The sequence below is a fragment of the Myiozetetes cayanensis genome, unplaced genomic scaffold (genome assembly GCF_022539395.1).
Source record: "Myiozetetes cayanensis isolate MyiCay16 unplaced genomic scaffold, myiCay2020 scf10, whole genome shotgun sequence".
NCBI lineage: Eukaryota > Metazoa > Chordata > Aves > Passeriformes > Tyrannidae > Myiozetetes > Myiozetetes cayanensis.
In genome coordinates, this window is record NW_026086605.1 from 27,739,666 (window position 1) to 27,762,306 (window position 22,641).

A 22,641-nucleotide genomic window follows, 5' to 3' on the forward strand; every position below is an offset into this window, starting at 1 on the left:
TAAGGAATGTAATATTGCTCCCTGTGTCTTCAGAATGGGCTGCAAAAACAGTAATTTCCTATGTGCTTCCAGGCTTTGTTCCTAAGATGCACATCCCCGCAGACTCACTGAGCAATTACTCCCTGGGGCTACAGGTCAGGAAACATTTCAGGGGTTCAGAGCCATGCAGGGGTCAGCAGCAGCTCTCTGGCTGCAACATTTACAACAGCAACAAAGCACAACAGGCACTACAAGTCAGCTGTTTGTGCTGACCTTGACATCCTTCCTGCCAGGCCGGAAACAGAAGTTCCTCGAACCTGTCCCTTCCAGCACGTTCTGATCAGCATTCCTGGTGGCCCAGCACCATGCAGAGGCAAATCTCCCCACCCCATGGCCTAGGACTGCAGTGGTGTTGCAGGGAGAGCACAGCTCTACAGCATTTGCTCCCTTTCTTATTCCAGCAAAAGACCTTTGGCTGGCATGATGAGACAGCCCTGGCACTTACTGTTCCGTGGGTGCCAGTGGCCAGCTGTGGAACAACTCAGTATGACCATCCACTCAAATTCATCTCCCAAACTTGTCTCAAGTTGCCCAAGTGATGTCCCAAGCACATATAAAAGGTACAGTGTGAGAATAATAACTGCACTTAGCTTTTCCTCTAAACCCTCTACGGGAGGAATTTGCACAGCTCTCATACCTTGGTATGTCCATTAATGGTACGACTATTTTCATTAAAAGCATCAAAATGTGCTTATTGAAAGGTACTGGGGACCAACTTTTACATCAATAGGTTATTTACACATCTGGGCATCCATAATGATGCAATTGGCATACAGCTTTTTCATTCTACATTGAAAGAGAAAAGTTGTAAAAAGCACCTCAAATTCAAATTTTGAGAATTTATTCTCTTTCTTTAGGAAAAAAAAAAAAAAGACAGTTAAACGAAACTGAGGAATCAGTAGCCTACACATCCATCAGGCTAAATCCAGAAAATGCTGATGAACTTCTTTTGGGAAAAAGGAAAACATAGTTTTTAAAGAGGATGTTTGCAGAAGAGCTCTGCCACTGTGGTTCAGCCTGACTAGCATTCACGTTTCCCTGAGAACTCCACCCAGGGTTTAGACATGTGAGAATGTGTTTAAGTGTATGAAATAAAATCCTATGCCCAGGCATGGAAAACAGCTTTCAAAGCTACTATTTGCTGGTTTGGGTGCTTGAAGACCAGGAGAAAGAGAAAGCAAGCCACCAGCCCCATGAATTTCAGTCACCTCATGAGAGGAAGAGCATTCAGCTCTGCTTGCCTGACCAAGAAGGGCCCCACTGGACAGAGGTGTCGGACCTGCAGGCCAGCTTTTGTCACCCCAGCCTCCACCCAGGCAATCAGGGCTTCCACATTCAAGAGAGGAGAAGCCCAGTCCTAACCCAGAAGCCCTTCATCTAACCCAAAATTCACTAACCACACTTTGGCCAGATACGCATCTTCAGAACTGAATATGGGGCAGGAAAACCATCCTCCTTGCTTGGTTCCTCCATATGAGACCTGAAAACTTGTACTGAAGCCCTTCCCTCAGCCCCTCCCATTCATAACCCCACAGTCTTTTCTTACACTGTCTGATCTGCTGTCATTTGTAGCGATTTTCCATGGCAGGTGGGTGATTGGGGCCTGCCCAGACTGTGCTTGCTGAATTCCTGCATCAGCCCTGAGCCTCCTGAGCTCTGCTCCTGGCAGAACTCTCTCTGGGAAGGCAGTTCAAATGCCTGGGGTGGCAGAGCGTCCTGCTGGAAGTGCCTTTCTGAGCTGGAGCTCACACAAACACTGCTTGCAATTTGTCTGTATCTCTCTCCGGGGGCTCTACAAGCAAACCCTGGAAGGCTGATATTTGTTGTCTGTTGATTCAAAGCCACTTAAACCAGTGCAACTGCACCTGCAGCCCGGCAGATTTTAGCTTAATGCACTTCTGGAGTATGCTCTAGTCTACAACAATAACACAGCCCTCCAGGACCAATCTGCTGTCTTGTGGCTCACACTGCTCATTTGCCTGAATGTCATCTGCCACAGCCAATTTGGATCAGGCCTTGGATATCTCCATTGTAAAGTATTTTTGAGTGTTTCTGAAGAATAACAGCCCTTTAGCACTATCTGAGAGAGCCTTCAAGATAATAACTAATGCACCATAGGCAAATTTAACTTTTACTATGCCTAGAAGCTCTCCACTCTAGATACTGCTTGCCCCCTATTGAAAAAGGCATTCTGTTTGCAGTGCCAGGTTTTCAGGTTTTGCTTATGCTCGGATACCTAAAATATCCGTCCAGTACAGGAGCTGGCATAGCAAGTGTTTTCACATACCACTTCAGGCAAGTGAAATGCATCTGAGACTGTTTAGAAACACAAAACTGACCAACACCTTTCATTTGACATAAAAAGCACGATTATTTCTAACACAGAATTTTATAAAGAAAACAATTCTGTCAGATAAGCAATATCACAATCACTTCACATTAAAATTTTAGATAAACATGTAAGAGCATGTAATTCAAAGATAATTTACAGATAGAATCCACTTCATCACATGTTAATGTTCTGCTTAAGAAAGCAATGCCACATATATAAATGCTTAAGTTCTTAAAAATATCTGCAACTCTAGGTTATCTTCCCCTGTACAGGAGTTATTTCAAAAAATGAGCTCTTCTCAAATTCTCAGACTTCCCAGTACACTTCCCAGAGTGAAAACCTTACACTGCAGGGTTAGGTGAGCACTAGTGCCAAGGCAGAGTGTGAATCTGTGTGAAGCTGTGTGTGTGTGTTGCCCTCTGTGACTTGGGCAGTGTGGCTGGAGCACTTTCCAGTGGAGACTGAGGCAAAAAAGGTCATAGAGTGCCTCACCCTACTCCATATCCTAGATAATATCCTGTATATCTGTAATATCCTAGATATCAGGGCTTTAGCTTTCCTAACTTGATCCCTGGATGGTTGGATAATTTCTCCTCAGGATAACTGTAGGCTTCCTTTTTGTGTTTGAGTTTGCCCAGGATCCTTGTTCATACATGCAGGACTCCTGGCATTTTTGCCCAACTTCCTCTTTGTTGGGATGCATCCCTTCTGAGCTTGGAGGAGATGATCCTTAAATATTATTAACCAGCTTTCTTGGGACCCTCTTTCCTCCAGGGCTTTATTCCATGGCATTCTACCAAGCAGATCCCTGACAAGGCCAAAGTCTGCTCTCCTGAAGTCCAGGGTAGTGAGTTTGGTGTGCACCCTTTTCACTGCCCTGAGGATCTTGAACTCCACCATTTCATGGTCACTGCAGCCAAGGCTGCCCTGGAGCTCAGTGTTCCTCAACAGCTCCTCCTTGTAGGTGAGGACAAGGTCCAGCATAGCACCTCTCCTCACTGGCTCCTCTATCACCTGGAGACTAAAGTTACCATCAACACATGAGCCAGGAACCCTCTGCATTGTTTATGCCCTGCTGTGGTCCCCCTTCAACAGATATTGGGTGGTTTAAGTACCCATGAGGAGCAGTGATTGTGAATATGAGGCTCCTACCTACAGGCTCCTACCTGTCCGTAGTCAGGAGCTGAAACCAGGAAAATATCCACCCCTTATCCCATACCATCTACATCAAGCCCAGGTCTCACACTTTCAAACACATCCCAATTAACCACCACCACCTTTTCTGTCTTTTGATATATACACAAATACCATTCCCTCAGGCTATGGGCTATCCCTCTAAAATGTCTGTTGTCTTAATTTGTCTATAAACACTCTATACATATAGATATATATATAAACACTATGTAGAGTGTTTATATCCAACCAGCAGCATGACAAGTTCTGCTTCTTGTGCCTGTGAGAAGAGACATTCTGGTTAGACAGCCCAATTATAGCAGGTGAGGCTCGTGAATAAGCCTCTATTCTGTAATTCCATTTTTCTGTGAAAAGGAAGATGATTTTTATGGGTTTATCTCATAAAGTCATCAAGAAATTTGCCAGGTCACCTGCATTTATCTTCATTGGGAATAATGCTGGAATACTACTGACATGACTTTTTTTCAAGGAGCAACATAGATGTAGCACTCTTCTTTGCAGAATTCATCTTTTTGAAAGCTGTCAGAATTTTTAGACCTGTGAAAACTGGTCCTTTGAGCTCTGTCATCTCCTCTCTTTTTCATCTTGGATTTAAGAGAAGCTTTTTCAACGAAGCAGACCAGTTCTTTTGCCTTTATTTTGCCTTGGCACTTAGTGAGGCAGCCCACTGATATAAACAATCTCATATATTTCAAAAGACTTAGCAAATCTCTTTACAGCACTATTTTTTTTTTTGTTTTGTTATCAAACAAATAGTACAAAAGCTGATTATGGAGAATACAAACAAGCTCCCTTTTTTAAGCATGCTTTGTTATAAGCCGAAGATGTCATTGGATGAAATCTTACATCTCATCTTAAATCAAGGGACTATCAGTGGACACTCTGCTCTCATTTCTCCTTTTCCCTGATGTCACTTCCTCCCATGCACAAGCACCACAATGACTCCTCTGATCTCTACAATTGATTATATCCATCAGCAGAAAGCAATAAATAATTGCACAAAAACCCCCAACCTTTCAAGCCAGTTTTGGGGTAGCTTTAAGCTGCCTTTCGTGCAATGAGGGCTTTGGCCTTTTTGAGAATTTAATCATATGTTTAGCTTCGCCCTAAATTTGATTGCTATTCTTCCATCTGTTCTGTTACTCTCAAATGGAAAGGAGGCAAGCCAGGATCACATAAGCAGGGAGGACTCCCAGGGTCTGCTCCCAGAAAAAAACCACTACAAAAACCACACACTGAGAACTCACCAATAATCCTGTCCTATGTGACTTCTCCACCAAGTCACTCTTGCAAATTTGGACCTGACCTCTTTTCAAAACTACTTTCACGTATATACTAAACCTCTTTAATTTAGTTTTGCCAATGATGTCATTCAGAAAAATCATTTGGTTTTTGGTCAATAAAGTATCAAAGTCTGTTCTATAAGTTAACTGGTGCCCAGGGCTTAGGGCCATGAACAAAGAGATAGTTTGCTCTACTTAATGGAATCTAAACAAAGACTTGAACTTTGATGCCTCAGTTCCCTGATGTAAAATGAGGAGATGGTATCACTGAGAACATGGGAAAATCACTGCACAAGAGAAAAGTACTGCAGCCTGGGAGCATGATTTCCGACCCTGATGCACTTTGAAATAACAGCTCTGCAGCCCCAAGAAAGGCTTTGTTTTCCCATATGACCTGCAACATTCCCAAACAATTTAGACCACAGTCATTGTAACGTAGCAGCTGGCCTCATGGCCTGTGGATCAACTCCAGTCCACTCAACATTCCTAATCCAGCCTCCCTTTCCCTGTGCAACAGGCCTGGCCAGCAAACCCATCTCCATTTCTCCCCCATGCAGCAGGAGCCTGCCTATACTGGTCTCCCTGACTCGATCCAGGATATGCTGGGGAGCCAGTGCGATGGGAGGAAGAGAGACGGAGGACAGAGGCTCCAGGAAAGTTGGGGGAACTTGAAGGGGATTTGGATCTGGCCCCTGTGGCTGCCTACATTAGACCAGTCTCATAAGAGGCATGACCCTTGGTGAGCAATGCACTGGACATTAAATAATGCTTGCACAAGTAAAACCTATAGAGTAGTGCACACAGATTTCAGAGCAGCCCCACAGCAAGAGAGCAGTGCTATTTCAAATGTATCCAGTGCCAGAGGCAGTCCAGAGAGATGGACTGTAAGCCAGGCCAGCTCTGCCTGCAATAATCTGCAGGGTTGACTCTGTGACAGATTGAAATGCAGTAACAGTGTTTATGCAACTAAATCTTGTTCTAATCTATTAGTTTATGTAACCTTTGCTCATGGATATACTGACTCATAGGTCTCAGGAACCTAAAGAAAATCTCCTTTAACTCTCTCCCATCCTCCAACCCCCAACTGCCCCATAAACAAATGGATTGTCAGAGATCTTTCCCATTCCCTGTGAGAAAGAATTATGTTGCTAGCAGGAAAAAAGGTATAACTAAAGTTCTCAGAACCAGTGTACTATTCCATACAACCCAAGTTATATAATAAGCTGGCCAATGGCAGGCAGGTGTCCCTCAGCTTAGCATTTCCAACCACAGAATGTACCATTTGAACCCCAGGCTGTGGAAGGCACAGAAATTGTTTACTTGGCTCATAGGGAGAAAAAATACTGCTTTCTAGCATTCAGACTTTTTTTTTTTCTAAATAAAGCAAGGCAATCATATCTGTGGGAATGACACTGGTGCTTCCTAGCTTTAAAGATGTACTTTCATCCTTATATTGTTTGCATTTTCTAGAACATTTTCACATATATTTTGAGTGAGGACCTGACAACAGGAACAGAGTGAAGAATTCTTGCTGCAGCAGTCACAACTCTCGTGATTACCACACAAAGTGTGCCCACATCAGCCTATTTTGTCCCTTCCTGGCTAGGCTCTAACCTAGATTTGTGAAAGGATTTGAGTTAGAATAAACCCTTTTTTGAATTCTTGGGGTGGTGGTTTCCATATATATATATATTTTTGGTAGGGTTTTGTGTTTGGTTGGGAGGGTTGTGTGGGGTTTTTTGCTTTGTTTTGGTTTGTTTGTTTGCTTGTTTGTTTGGGGTTTTTTTGCTGCCACTGCAATAGTCCACAGAGCTACTGCAATGCTGCCCATGTAACTACACTACACCTGATTTAATTTCTAACCCTTTGTACTGAGGATTCATACACTGGCCAAAGCCGATTGATATCGGTTGTAATTAAAAAGTATTTGGATCCAAATCCAATTGTACTTGGTGTATTTAGGAGAGATCATTACGTATTTTTGATGCACACTAGACACTGTCAATACTAGATAAACATTCTGCAAATGGATCAGTCATTCCTCATTATTTGTAGCACAAGCAGTGTAAGAACAGGTAGAGTGCCTTTTTCCATTAAGTTCCTTTACATATTGGATGGTGTCCTAGTGGATTCTTGATCACACTGAACTGTCTATTCTACAGAGCCAGCAGCTGTCTCAGAGAGGGGTGGGTCAGGTTTTAGCACTGCCCTGTGCAGTGGTTTTTCCAAGGAAATCCAGCACAGACAGCCCTGGGATGGCACCTGCCAGCCACCTCCCTGCACTGGGCAAAGAGAAAAGCATCCCTTGTCCATATGAAATAAGGACTTAATTACATGAAGAGTTTATTCTTTTTACCTACACTCAGGATTTTGATTTTTTTTCTTTCTTTGACCCTCAAGATCTCACTGCAGTTTTTGAGCAACGGTTTGTTTTTTTTTTAAACACAAAAATGTATGGGATGGCATCCATAAATCTGTTGTGGCTCTACAGTGGGCAGTTTTAGGTGCATGAGCCTACAGAAACACACCTGCAAGTTACACCAAACAAGCCTTCAGTTTGCACTCTCTGATTCCAAAAAACAAACATCACATTTTGCTCTCAGTTAAACGTTTGCACCCCATAAGGCTGTACCAATTACACCATTACATACGGTGTAATTTCTATGCCATATTTGTAATTTTGTGCTTTCCTGCAAATCTTAAGATGGATTACTGCCTATGGATTCATCTCAGTAACCTCCCCCCTTTTGTATTAGAGTACATATCTTATTTGCATTATGTCTGGCCTAAATTCATTATCCCTCACTCAGATGGACTGAGACTTAGGCAATACTGCCTAAAATAAAAACTAGTCTTGCCTTAGAGCAACATCTTTGTTCCTCACTACAGCTGCGTGGACAGTTCATTTTTCATGTGTACATAGGTAATCTTGCAAGGCCTTGCCAAAGTTACAAAAGTTTGGATTACTATTACCAAGGCTGTGTGGTGTACTAAACCAGAACAAAAAGCCAGATATTACCCCCAAAGAGCTTTAAATCCACACAAGCCAGAGCTTGCCAAGTAGTTTTCACTGCAAAAGTCTCTACAGGATTTGTGCATATAATCTGTGAATTTGGAGTTTATTAATAAAGAAATTTTAAAAGGAATGTTTTGTACTGGTTTGGGTTTTTTCCCCTTAAAACAGTAACAGCTGCTAACTTTCTTATGCAAATTATATTAGCAAAAAAACCCCTGCAGCCAAGAAGACTTGGTATTTCTGAAATTCCTATTGTAAAACACAGGAAGTAAAAGTCATTTGAAAGGAATGAAAGTTCACATTTTCTCCATTTTGTTTCACTCATTAAGAAGAAGTCACCTTTAAGGGAACTTTTTGGTTTGCTCTATCACTCACACCAAAGCCCAGCTTTGGACAGGAGGTGGTGCTATAGTTTGCAAAAATTTTATTACCAGGCAACACCAACAGTTAAAGCTTATTAGAAGAAAGAGGAAAAGGTAAAAGAAAAGAGAAACATTCTGAATCCTGCACAAGTGCTGGTATGCAGACTTTACCTACAGATGCTTTCATAGCAGTAGGTGTAATGTAACAGTGGAGAAAAGTTTTGTAAGAAGGCCCTAAAGTATTCATGTCTGCCTGGGATTTCAAATACCCAGCAAAAGATGATATCAAAGCATGGGAAAAAAACCCTGTATTGCACAGCATGTTCTGTGCCAGCTGCAACAGTTCCTCATGTGGCCAAGGCTCTGTTGACCAGTTCTGTGCCATGAGGAAACTGATGGGACAAATGCACTCAGGTGGAAAGCTTTTGCAGGTCCAGAGAGTATTCTGCCTCCCTCTCCCCCAGGAGTGTCAAAGTTAGCTGCAGTGTCTGGAGCTTTACTGGGATAAGATGAAACACCAAAGCAGGAATCAAGCCCCCTCAACTGGGTTAATGCTTTCTTCCCCCTCTTTTATTCTTTTGCTGCCTTTCTCCTCAGGCCCTTCTAGAAGCACCAAACATGGCAGCATTTGAAGACTTTTTCCTGTTTTCCACGTTGCCCTGACTCCATCCTCATTTCATACCTGTAATTTTACTGGGAAGGCTGGACTGCAGTCTGCTTAAAGGCAACTACCACCAACAGCAAAGCTGAGAGAAAACAATTCTGGAAGACTCGTTCCCCTCTGGATGCACTCGGTCTCCCATTCTCATCTTTTCTTTAGAAAGGACGCTACTAAATGGCTCCCAGAATGAATCCAGAGGGTATTTTGTAACAGAGTAAGTCTTTCTTTCACATATTCTTTTCTGAAACCCTCAATTATCCATAGCCTGCTAAAGCTAAGAACTAGGTGTTAGTCCAAGGCCAACAGTAGACTGTGGGAGAACTTCTTATCTCAGTTACACAAGTGTAGATCTGGAGGAACTCCAGTTATTAAACAATCTATAAAATAAGGATAACAATAACTATTATTTCAAAAAGGTTTTGTGACGGTTAACTACCAGTAATTAATGCTGGTGCAGAGATCAGGATGCTGGAAATGAAAGGCACTATAGAAATTCTAAGTACTCATTATTTCTGCCATTTACAATTACACTTCTCAATGTAATCTATTTGTTGTAGTCAGGGTGCCCATCAAGGCTCTCTGTAGATCTAATCTATTAAGCCCCTGAGTGATTCACCAGTTTCACATTTTAATTGGAAGAAAAAGTTTACCTCTTTCTAGATGCTGCTGTAGCTGAAGGTACCACCGATTTGAAAGTCAAAATTCACAAATGCAAGGAAGAGGGTGTGAAGGCAGAACAACTTGAACACATTTCTCTTGAAATGACTGGATTTAAAGACCATTCTAGAGCTGCAAAATGGGATTTAAAAAAGAAAAATTAAAAAATCCTTTTATTGAAAGAGATCTGTTGAAACTTTAATATTATTAATAAAAGTTACAGTAGGGGTTGGACTTTAGAGTAAAACTGTCAGCTAAATTGTGCTATAATTACTGATCACTAGAAAGATCTACTGGTGCTTGTGATTCTGTAGCTATTATCTTCTTCAAATACCTCTCTATCTTCTATCATGGGATTTTCCTAACAAACAGCTTTAAGTAATTTCATGCAGTCAACTTGATTGTAAACAGAATGGTATAAAAAAGGTGCTGAGCAAATACTATTTTTCAAAAATATCCATTTTAAAAATACAGACATTGAATTTCACCAGTCTAGTGGGAATTACAAGAATATCATATGATAAATGATGCAAACTTGTTACTTAGGTGTCTCACCAGCAATGCAACATCCCTGTTATTAAATTAACACTCCTTAGAAAACTGGTGTGTGACAGAATATTCTTTAGCTTCAGTGTTCTGACTGTTTAAATCAATTTCTTTAGAAACTATAATCAATTTCCAACTTCTCTTTCTATTTTTCAGAAGGTTTAAGAACAACATGAGAGCAGATTTTCAGGCTCACCTTTTCTACACATCTCTTCCAGTGACCACATTTGTCTTTTCAGCACTAGTTCCAGCTTTGCCAAAGCAAGAAGAAAGCCTCCACCTGAGCAACCATAAAAACGGTATCATCATTTCAGCATTCAAAACAGGACTAACCAACTAGCACCAAAGCAAGGAAATCACCTATAAGCAAAGTGCTGTCAGACATTCACAGTAAAAACCACAGTATTTGGTGCCTCCCCTGATGATGAGCTATGCAACTTCTTAAGAATATATTTTCTCAAAAACGTGACAGGAATGTGCCACCAGAGAAAAACAAAAAAATAAAAAAACCCACCCGAGAACATGAAGAAAAACATACTTCATAAATATGTATTACTACTTGGGGCCTCACTCCTTACTTTTGTTATGTTTTTTTGCTAAAAAAAGAAAAAGTAATCATTAAAAAGTGGGGAGAATGTAGCATCCCTTACCCTGCCTTCTAAACTAGGATGTCTTGCCAGTGATTATCCTGTAGTAAATATGATTTTGTATTTGCATGTGGAATTAAGTGGTCTTTGAAAGCTCAAGGTTTTACTGTAAGATGCAAGATCTGGATACGCAGACTGAAAAAATGTACGTGTTATAAAATATGCACCAGAAACTTAGAATATTTATAGTACAATATGTAGGTCCACAAAATATTAAACTCTAAGCTTGCTCTCAGCTGTTCCAGAGATTTAGGCTAGGAAGGAGGTAAGTAATCAGAGATAAAGGAGAGTCTAATTGCTTCACATCCTGCATTTATTCTGATTTCCAACTGGTGCAAGAACTCAGCACAGAAAGACTAGAGAACAGACAGGAACTTTGTGATGCAGCAGAGAATCAAAATTAAAGCTCCCTGCTTAATAATTTTGCCATCAACTCCTTCCACAGGGGCGTGGAGAGGGTGAGATCTGCTCCTCCAAGCTGACGCTGTCCCGTCCACTGGCTCACTGAAACAAGAGCTCAGTCAGCAGGTGGATATTGGTTATTGCTTCCCAGACTTACAGCTTCACACACCTCCTCACAAGCACCACAACCTGTATGGGAGACAGTGCATCTGCCACAGATCATTTTAACCCTTCTGTAGCGTTCTGTAAAACAGTCAGATGTTTAAAGCAACTTTATCACTCCTCACATGGCCACAGAAGCAGCTCAAGTGAGAACCCTAATAGAAAGCAGACAGTTAGTTGTTGTCTTGCCACAAAACTCACAACTTTGTTTGTCTCAGACTTGCTTATAGACATTATCCTGACAAGAGTAAAACTGCTGAGCAAAACCCCTCTACTTTAGTGGTAATACTAATTCAGTGAAGAAATAAGAATAGTAAAAGCAATGACTATCCAACATTTATTTAAGGGTTAACTTTCTTACAAGTGTAAACCCAAAATATATGAATCTTTTTCTTCTTAGAGTAAAAATTATCTAAATACTTTTTGGAGGACTCAAAAATTAATAAAAAAAGCTTACCACAATACACCTACAGCAGGACATTTTAAATGCAATAAAAAGCTTTATAAGATTCCACATACACAGAGGATATTTCATCAGAATCCTACTGATTTAATTCCTGTGCATTTCTTTGGCTTTTAGATCAAACAGAACTATGCAAACATATGCATCAGCTGTGAGGAGAACAAATATATATAATACAAACAGCTGTTAAATTTAAGGTACAGCTTCTTGTCATACTGGCTATGAAAGAAGCATTAGCAGACAAAAAATAGTGACGGTGAATAATTTGTTTCTGAACGATGCATGAGTGATTCTGTTGGTAAAGATCTGTTTGGTCGTGTTTATTACACACATGAGAGATTAAAGATCATTACGTTTATAATTACAAATAGGAAGAGAATACAGAAATTTCAACTGTCTAAGAGGATTTCCTGTGTTCCTTTGTGCTTACCTATTTTGTTAAAAGTATGAAAGAAGCGAATGCTTCTTTCTTGCCCACCCGAACATTCAGAATTAGGCTACTAATATCACAGTCCTCTTTCTGAGCGTAATTGTAGCTTTTGAAGTTCTCTCACCCAGCCAGTGCCACACAGGTATGTTTTTTAAGCCGCACAGCGGCCACTTCCCTGCCCGGTTCCAGCCCTCCCTCCGCCCCCAGCAGGATCGGTGCTGTCCGTCCCTCGCCTCCCGCTCTCCGGGGCTGGCCGGGCACGGAGAGCCTGGGACAGCAGGGAACCTCTCCCGGACAGGTGGCCCTTGCTTTTCCTCTGAGCGGGAGCAGCGGTGTCTCTGTTTCAGCCCCCGCTCCCAGCCCCTGCCGTGTGGGCTGCCGGCCGTGGGAGAGCACCTCGCCCTGCCCGGCGGGGATGGCAGCGGGGCCGTGACCCGGGAGCGCCGCACCCATGCCCGGTGAGTGCCTGCGGGAGCGGGGGGAACGAGGGGAGGAGGGAGGGGGTGCCCGGCACCAGCCCCGGCCCCTGCGGGAAAGCTCGACATCGGCTCTAACCTGTCAGTGAACTCTGAGCGCTGTTCACCCGCCCGGCCTCCTCCGGAGCCGCCTCGGGGAGCGGAGCCTGCAACCCGCGGGTCCGGGAGGGACCGCCCGGAGCACCTGCCAGAGGAGAGCTTGGCTCAGAGAGGCAGGCACAGCAAATGCAGGGGCCAGCCCGCACCCCTGCTATTTGGTTTGTACTGTACATGCACTTATACTCTAAGTGTCTTTATGGGGATTAAAATTTTGGTGGGGAACTGGCCGGTCACAACTCCAAAAGGCTTACTGCAAAGTTTAAGGAAAGCTTATTAAAAGCATATCATCAGACAGTAAGCAAAAAGGGGTGCAATCCCCAAAGGAGACAGAAGATGACCATCAACATCTCCTCTCTGCTGGGATAAACCTAGTACCTATTAACAGTAGACAGTCCCCCAGCTCAGGCCATATGGAGATGAAATGGTCCAACAGGTCTCTTCCATCTCCTGCTGCCATGATCCAGTACCACTGCAGAATACAATACATTATTTCTCACGATGACAGGTAGTTATTTAAAAAGATACATATTTTCTCCCTGCACACAATGGACTCAACTTATTTCAATGGTCGATTTTGTGACTAGTGCTACATTGTGCCCTACACAACTGGATCTGTTGCTGATCTAATCAGATAAGACGGACAAAAAGTGAGCCAAATTCTCCTTACACTCATTAAATCACAGGTAGATTTACTGAAATGAGTAAAACTTTACCTTGTATCTACCACTGTGTAAAGTTAAAGAAAGAATTTGAGCCAATGGCTGTCATAAATTCACATCATTCCACAGTGAACAAATTCAGTACATAAAAACTCATAAACAAAGAGATTGGAAACTCATTCTCTTACACCAAAATCAAAGCACAGGTGCTGTACGGTATGCTGGACTACAGCACACTGTAGTTTACTCTCCTTAATAGTAAATGGTGACAAACTGGTTATGAGGGGACACAGGACTGCTGCTGAGAGCATCAAAGACTTGTGAACGAAGAGGACAAGTTAAACAAATTTCTGTTGAGCTTGCTTCAAATGTTAACCTTTCAGATACCTTTGTCAGGCAGTAAAACTACCAGCCTTATATACATTTGTATTGTTGATAGTGCACCTGTATGAAATAAACCATTAATTGCTGTTATGTTCAAGGGAATTACACTGGTGCGTTTTTTTCTGCATCTGGCTGTCGAAGCTGCAATAAAATGGCAATCTGACTGAAGCCATATTTGAGCATGCCCTACAAAACTAAAAGGAATAAACACACAAAATTCCCATGCTCATATGCATTTCCTCATACTGTGCATTCCTATCAAAGGAAACTAATTTACCCACATAGCACAATCAGACTTGTGCCTGTATTAATATTAACCCATACCAAATGGGTGCCCGTTTCCTGTTCCTCAGAGTAAGTATTGCAGTAATAGTCTGGCTGAATGCTGAGACCTATTCAGGTCACCTGCCAGCTGCAAGGACAGCAAAGTGCCCGTTGCTGTGGTACAGCCATGAGCAGAGTGGCTGCTCCGTGGTGGTGCCAGGAGACACGAGTGATTATGTGACTTACAGGGAAGCAGCAGCCAATTCCTGCAGAGTTAAGGCAACACACCTGGAGGGGAGCTGCAAAACTAGAGTTGGCTCCGAGGACTCTACCAAATGAAGTAAAATGAGTTAGGATCAGATAAAGGCCTTTAAGGCACTATGGCCAGGTTAATTTTACAGCACAAGGTAATTACTTAAGTGTTCTGTCGCTGAAGGACATTTCATATCCCTTACTGCAACAGGGCAACACTGAAAAAGATCAGTAACATGTGTATTTGCAACTGACTTGACATACCCTTTACAGCTCTAATCAAGAAGCTAAATCAAATCAGTTTTGAATTCTTATTCAAAGCTATTACTAGTGTTGACTGATTATTTTGTGCTTGTATTGTTTTTATTGACTTGTACCAAGCACAGACAGATAAAAGGGAAAAAGACATAAAGCACAATCACGGTTATATCTCCCTAAGCACAGAGAAGGGGAAAAAGGTCAATACCAGTTGTGAGAAAACACCAGGTCACTTTGCTGCTGAGAATGGTCAGCACCCAGTACTCAGCTGATCCTGAGCTGCCTTCCACAGCTGCAGAGTGGAAGATAATTCTGCAGTTCGGGCTTTTTCAGACAGAGGATATTCTGGTAGGATCAATTCCCAGCTGAGATCCAGTCACATCTTGATGCACCAGTACTAGTTTAGTGGGGACAGAACATAAGTGGTCTTTGCTGCCTTTCACTGCAGCATCCTCAGAAAACATGTGAAAGCAATGAACTGAGCCCATTATCAATTATCTACCCTTGGGCTAATGAGAAATTCTCACAACCGAATTCCTCATTAAATACATTTATTAAGTTTTATTAGTGTGAACAACTCAAAATTCAAATTATATGAGATTTTGTTTTATGTGAAGTAATCACAATTCAGGAAACTGTGTTTAATGGACACTTAACTCTGACTTCACAGATCAGGAAACACATGCATCCTTAGAAGGAAAACAAGCCATAGCTTTGCTTTGTTCCTTGTTCCAGGATCTAGTCTCAATTTGGCATAGATGAATAGTTGGAAGAACAAACCAAATAAAAATAATGGTACATTTTGTATTAGGTGCTCCTGGCTTTTCTTTTCCTTTTGTTACAGAAGCTCTAGCACTTCTGACACGCTAAGGTAAAATGCTTATGCTAAGGTAAAATGGAAGCCCAATCTTTGGGGTCTGTTGTTTGGTTTTTTTCCCCCGTCTGTAGTCCCTTACCTTGCAGTCATTGCCAGCATATCTGAACGCTTTGTAATCTGTCACTGCTGATGTCATACACCTTCATGCTACATCTTCCAAAGACAAAAACGTGCACGTGAGCTGAAGGCTTCCGTTTAAAAATCATTCTGGAATGTAAATCAGATAAATTTGTTAGCTTTATTATTCCCCTCTATCCCCAAAACATACATAACCTTGATCTTTCTGTGATGCCTGATGTGCTTCTATGTTTGTATAGAACAAGCAGTGGCTGTGGCTGGAGCTGTAATAGGAGGCATCCTTCTCTTTGTTCTCATTGGAATGACTGCATACCTGCTCTGGAAAAAATTTTGCTGCCTCCTTTCTTATGAAAAGCTCACCAGTTCTGTCAAAACAACAAATGCAAGTGCCTTTTTTCAGGATCAGACAAATCCTGAAATGCAACTGAAAAGCACAAGGTACCTATTTTCATTTTGGTTTTTAAAGCATATACTAGTGGTAATTTATTTCAACTTGTCAAATCTCAAATGAGGGGGTGCTCTAATATATGCATGTACAGAAATAAATGAGACTCCTACATTATGTGAAAACATCAGTCATGTTCTGTTTTGTTCCTTTAGGAAATGAATAATTCTACTATGAATGCAAAGATTATTTCTGATTTATGTAAAAGAGATAATACATTCAAATGTAATTGGTGCATGGCTAGCTTCTTCTGTTACCTAGACAAATTCACCTATCTTCCAGAGTCATTCCTGGTGGTCTCATAATGAAGCATCCAAGAACCAAACAACAGGACTTCAGTTCAGGAGGGAGACTCCCTCAGAAAGTTAGTTATTCCAGGGCTTTTGGGCTCTAAACCAAGAAGCTGCAGTTAATTCTTCTTTTCCTTTGAAAGATAAATTCTAAAGGAAAAGAAAGAGGGATAGAGAGGACTCTGTCTGAAGAATTAAGACCTAATGTACCTCACTGGATTTTTATGCATTAAAGCAATAAAATCAATTGCAAAATAATGGATATTTATAATTTTTACTTATGCATCTCCGTAGAATTTTTACAAAATTGTGTGAAAAGAACAGTATAGTTATTACTAATCAGCAAGTTTGGGTTCCATATTTAAACCAGAAGAGTCAACAGCTGTTGTTGTCTTGAGCAGATCTAGGAGTGTTCCATTTATCATTCCACCAACACTGCATGGGAGAGACTGGACTAACCTGACAAATGAAGAACAAGTTCAGGAAGACAGTGACCCCTACATGATCCCTCAGTCTGGGCCACGGTCATCATTTCATTCTTTGGGTATGGCACTGAAAACATGGGACTCTCTTTAAGGGTATTCCTTTAATGGGTGAGTTGATTATTATGAGTCATATTTATTGGGGGCACATTTGACTCACTGTTACACAGTGCAAGCCCCAAACACTGTATGTGTGTACATATACATAGGAACTAGGCAAGAACGTAGCCGTTCTGGTCCCAGTGCTGTGGTACCCTGCACATACTGTAGACAAAGCAATCTCTCCTCCCATGTTTTGTAAAGGCCCAACATGAGTGTAGCTCAACAAGTGTCTTATTGTTGTTCCCAGAAACAGCAGAGTGACCAGTTGCAGACTAAAATTATGCACATACAGTCACAGGAATAAGAGAAAGAAAAGTGGTGCAGCCTTACAACTACTCCTCCAAATTTGAGGGAAAGAGAAATAAAATATTAAATTACACCAAAAATTATTGTTAATTAAGGGACTAATGTGATTTCCTCTAACACAACAGTGACTATAAAAATGCCTGCTATGGTTTTGAGACTAACCTGAGGGTGCTTGTTTTTTATTTCATGAAGCTGGAGCTTATGTTGTAGGGACCATTAACCCAGAGCTGTACAAGTGTCCTGAAGACAAAAGTGAGACGGATTTTCCTGATGGCAACATTGGCCGCCTCTGGTTCTCCATAGAATATGAGCAAGAGTCAGAGAGGCTCCTGGTCTCCTTGATCAAAGTCAGAAAGCTGCAGCCTCCTGCTGATTCCTGTAGTCCATTTGTGAAAATCTACTTGCTGCCTGATGAAAGAAGCTACTTGCAGTCCAAAACAAAACATAAAACTCTTAACCCGCAGTTCGATGAAAACTTCGTTTTCCAGGTACTTTTCCTTTTGACAAAGCAGATTTTTGTTTGCAAATATCAACCTGTCAAACTACAGTAGTTTGTGGAAAATTAATGTTCACAATACTGCTGACAAGATGGAAGTTGCTTCCACCAGAGATGGGATTTTTTACTGGGGCTTTTGGAGATCCTGGGCTGCAGAAGTGTGTGGCTCCAGAACTGATCTTACTTGTGCTCTGCACCAAAGTTAAGGATTCCAGAACTTGCCCTGGGAATGACGAAAATTCCAGTTTGAATGGCTGAGTAATTCAGCTCAGCAGTTCTGGAAGTCCAGAAGCAGCCAATACTGATCTAATGCTTCCACAGCTTTGAATTTCTTTGCTGGGGAAGTGGGCTAGATCGCTAGAACTTATCTGGTATGGCATTTGTATAATGCTGTAAAGCTTGGCTCCCCCCATGCTAAGAGGCTTTCAGCAGAAGTCACAAAAGCTTTAAAACCAGAAAAAGGTTGTGTTTCAGACAAATGAAAAAATAAACTTTTACAGATTTCTAAACATTTGTGTCTGAAAGTGAATGCATTATATAACACTAGATCTGTATGAGCTGAAAAACAACCAGCTAACTTCGTATTTTTCAAATAAACTAATTCTATTTTAGCTTGGATCTTGACCTCTGCATAGCTAAAACTTCAGGCAAATTTAGAAAGTGGACTTCAAATAATTAAAGGAAATCTCCACCTACCTTCAAGACACTTTCAAAAATTCCTCCTTTGAAGTCACGCTAGAATAGAAAAGTGCCTGATATTTTACAATTATTAATAAATTCTTCCTTTTCCTGCACAGGTTTCCAGTAAAATGTTACTCCAAAGGACTCTGAAGTTTTTGGTTTATCATGTTGATAAACAGAAGAAGCATCATCTCCTAGGCCAAGTTATCTTCCCACTAAAAAATGAAGTATTAACTGATGACAACAAACTAGTCATATGGAGAGATCTGGAGAAAGAAAACTTGGAGGTACGTGGTACCAGGCTGCTTGGCATTGTGGAATTTCTGCCATCTTACAAGTATTGGAGGGATACAGCTGAAATAGAAGCACATCAAATGAAAAAGTATTTGATAAACATTAGGAATCAGAATTTCCATCTTACCATCCTGCAGATCCACAACTGCTGTAAAGGGATTACCCAGTTTCTCAGAAGCAGTCACATGAGTTAGGAGGCAGTTACATAAGAAAGCACCTTTTCCTATTTGCTTCTGTTTTGAATTACAAAAAAAGGCAGAAAAAAAAGGCAGAAGAAGCAAGGAAATAGACAGAAACCAGACAAGAGAGTAATTCAAAGGTTTAGGAAGGCTGATTAATTGGTTCCATCAAATGCCACAACAGCATAAATAAAGCCATTACAATTCCCTCACATCCCTTAGTGTGACAGAAACCATTAGTATGAAAAAGGCTTTTTCTCCCCATTTGTCCCTGTGACCACAGTTTTTCAGATATATCTGACAAGTGGTGTTCTGCTTCCCAAGCCTCCTTCAGAGTTCGGTGATATCCAGTTCTCCCTGAGCTACAATGACTACCTGGGCCGTCTCACTGTAGTGGTTCTGAGGGCAAGGGGATTAAAGCTCCAGGAGGAGAACCATGCTGTGGGTGAGTGTGATTTCCCCTCTGCTATCAGCTCCAGAATTCCTGTTTTAATTTGCTCCTTCCTCATCTGTCCACCCAGGCTTGTGCTGAGTGACTCTGAAAAGAACAAATAAACACCTCAGTGATTTATTATGAGTGGAAACAAGCCATATTTTGCTACTGGGGTAATTGGATTTTGATAGCTCAGTTCTGCTATGTTTGTTTCATAATAAATGGTTTGTCTCATGTCATCAGTGGCAATTTTTTTCTCCTGTTTCAGTACAGAGTGTGACATCCCTTTGCTGCACTCCGACCTAGAGAAAGCAGCATTGCAGGGGATAGACATTAAAAGATTTGCCTCAGGTAAAATTCCCAGAGGTAACAGCTGCAGGACAACTGCTTACGCTGAACAGCTGTCCTGGGAAGAACTGAATTGGGAAAAAATTCCCATTTTAGGACAGCTTGGCTGTTGTTCAAAGGACCATTGCATGGAGTCACATTTTCCTCCCTTTCTGCAGTGGGGGTTTTTCTGATATGTCATACTCACGTCCCTGGTCTCTGAGATTACCTCAAAATGCTGTTTAGAACCTAAACACTCAAAACAAAAACAGGCAGCAGAAAATTTCAGGTTGCTTTGGATCTCATTGTCAAAGACCTGCTGAATTAGGCCATAATGCAATACAGGTCCCCCTCAGGAAGCAAGGCAAAATTCTGTTGTTCTTGGCATGTGTCCCCCACAATTTTTGTAATATCCTCTAAAAGAAAGAGGAGAGATCATTGATCTCTTCCTCAAATTTTCTACAGAATCCCTGACCACAGGTCTAGGTGACTGTGAGAATCTGTTCACCTGCAACACATCCAGTCCAAGCACAGGCTCCTCCCTCACGGCCTCCCTTGTGTTGGCTCAACCAGCCATGTGATCACACGCCTGAAAATAACTGCTGACTGAACAAACCTAAGCCTTCAAAAAAGTCTCCACCAGATGAAGGGAAGGCACAGAAATGTAAGATCAAGAAGGCAGGGTAAGGATGTGACTGTTCATTTTAGCAGCTCTTGAACTGGAAAGTGCCCTGCAGAACTGCACCCTCAGTGCTTTGTGCACTCCCTGCTCAATGTTACACATTGCCATGCTGTCGTGTGTGTTCCATGAATCCCTCATGATCTGACTATGATACCTGATATTGAATCCTGAAGGGAAGAAATTCCTTAAGCCATCTCCCAACTGCTTCTCACCTGTTTTTTTCTTGAATTTCTTTTTCTCCAAGGTGTGTATGTCAAAGTCTCACTGATGAACCATAATAAATTCATCAAAAGTAAAAAGACAGCAGCTGTTCTGGGAACTCCCAATCCAGTGTACAATGAAACCTTCAGTTTCAAGGCAGATCAGACAGAGCTGGATACAGCAAGCCTGAGTCTATCTGTGCTCCAGAGTATCAAGGGAGAAAGTAAGCTACATAAATTATTACAGTCAAGTTGTCATAAACCTCTTACATACTGGAGACATGTTTAAACCTGTGAGGAACTAATTCCTTTTCAGCAATAATAATAAAACATATAACATATAAGAGTTTTGGGATATATCACAGGCTGTTTCTTTAAAAAGCAGAACAACTTATTTGCAGTTAAGCATATGCCTTCTTCAGAGGCGAAAGATAAATTCAACAGAAGGTGAATAATACCAAAACATAACCACAGACTAGTCATTGTCAGTACAAGGTGCTGTACTTTCATTTTATTTCAGTATCCTACTAAAACAAGCTTATGCAATTATGCTGTGAACACTTGTAGGTAATCCTCAACCTCCAAAATGTTGAGGTCATTCACTCTTGCTAACCAAATTTGAAAATGGAATAAGAAATTTTAATTATCCCAGCAGTTTATGCAGTGAGAAAGAAGAAAGAGATTAGCAGCATCCCCATTCCCTGGCAGAAAACCTAATGCTTGAGGCCACCTTTTACTAATTGTTAGAGAATCCATTAAGGATTCTCTAAGGAGTTCTGCTTAGAGAAGTAAATCAGAATTCAATATTTCCATCGCTCACAAGAAGACCATTTTCCCTGCAGTGCAAATATGATCTCGATAATGTAACATTAATATCCTCATTTAGATTCACCCACTCCTAAAAAAAAAATTCCTTTAGGTGAGATTTTGGGCAGGTACTCTGGCTTTGAGGATTGACAAGAACTAGAATCAGCACTTGAGTTCTTTCATCATTTTCACTTGCAGACAGCTAAATACTTTACGAACTATTCCAAAGTTCATGAAAGGCAGGTTCAAATCATTTCCCCCATTCACAGTTGAAAAGTCCAGGCATGAAAAAACAACCTGCTCCTTGGCAGAGGGTGGTCAGTGGTAACCCACATACTGTGGCTCCAAGCTGTCTCAGTAACTGCATTTACTCATTCCCAAGCTAGAGCATCATATGAATCCTACTGAGGTTGCTGAGGCCCAAAACTAGGGCACACTTCTACAGCAAACTTGAGGTAGAGGGGCTGGGCAAATAGAGATCTTTGTGCCTAGAACACAGTCCAGTTTAAGTGCAGGCAGTAAGGCCTGCATTGACCAAGTACACACTTACTGCAGTACCTTTGAATGCTGAATCTTAGCAGGTAGAAACTACAGAACATGAAATCCAGCATGAATTCCTTGATTAACATTTTGGTTTAAAAGTGACTTTCAGAACATGCCTTACCCAGAGAAATAGAAGTTAATATGCAAATTTAGGTAAGGATTTCAGAGAAGCACTAACACGTGTTCATTACTAACTGCTTATTTTCTTCCTAGAAACACTTCTGCTGGGACGAGTAGTGGTTGGGCCTTTCATGTACACACGTGGCAAAGAACTTGAACACTGGAATGAAATGATCAGCAAGCCCAAGGAGCTGGTTAAACGATGGCATGCTCTCTGCCACAGCATGTAGACAGTACTGATAAAAAAGAACCTTAAAATGGAAAAGCTCTATCTTTTCTTATCTAAAGGGTACACAAATATTTGCTAAAATTTTGTATTCTAAGCAGACAATAATAAAAGAATTGAATTATTTCCTTAACCAAACACAAATAAAAGACCTGGTCCCTGGTAGGTCTCTCTTTCCTCTTTTCAAAATGTATGTTCATTTTAATTAACACACAGCAGAGTAAACAAAACAGGAAGCCAAACATGATCTCCCATTATCAGTTAATCTGACTAGTAAATTCCACTTCTAGGTCATGAGTTCTGTGCACAAATGATCACCCATTATGTGGATAGAACCCAAATAGTATAAAGGTTTTCAGTGATGACACCAGGCCTAACTGCCCATACATTGCATCACCACAGGCAGAGTGGCTTCACCAAAAGGAATGGGAGCCCACTAAGATGCCAAAACAGACAAACCCAAAAGATGGTGACTGACTAATAAATT

At 41.3% G+C, this 22,641-nt stretch overlaps 1 protein-coding gene across 3 annotated transcripts; it reads left to right on the plus strand.

Moving 5' to 3' along the window:
- The first annotated feature begins 12,436 nt into the window (after nt 1-12,436).
- Nucleotides 12,437-22,316, plus strand: SYT15 (synaptotagmin 15). 3 transcript variants are annotated; one of them, XM_050340201.1, is made up of 8 exons: nt 12,437-12,652; nt 15,781-15,979; nt 16,678-16,820; nt 17,359-17,654; nt 18,460-18,630; nt 19,141-19,261; nt 20,503-20,682; nt 22,022-22,316. In XM_050340201.1, exons 1-8 carry the CDS (start codon nt 12,646-12,648, stop codon nt 22,156-22,158), a joined length of 1,254 nt encoding a protein of 417 aa, XP_050196158.1. In that variant the 5' UTR covers nt 12,437-12,645; the 3' UTR covers nt 22,159-22,316. The 3 variants fall into 3 exon arrangements, with proteins under 3 accessions (XP_050196158.1, XP_050196147.1, XP_050196168.1); XM_050340190.1 differs by lacking the exon at nt 12,437-12,652 and having other exon boundaries at nt 15,759-15,979; XM_050340211.1 differs by lacking the exon at nt 12,437-12,652 and having other exon boundaries at nt 15,759-15,979; nt 17,470-17,654.
- The last annotated feature ends 325 nt before the right edge of the window (nt 22,317-22,641 follow it).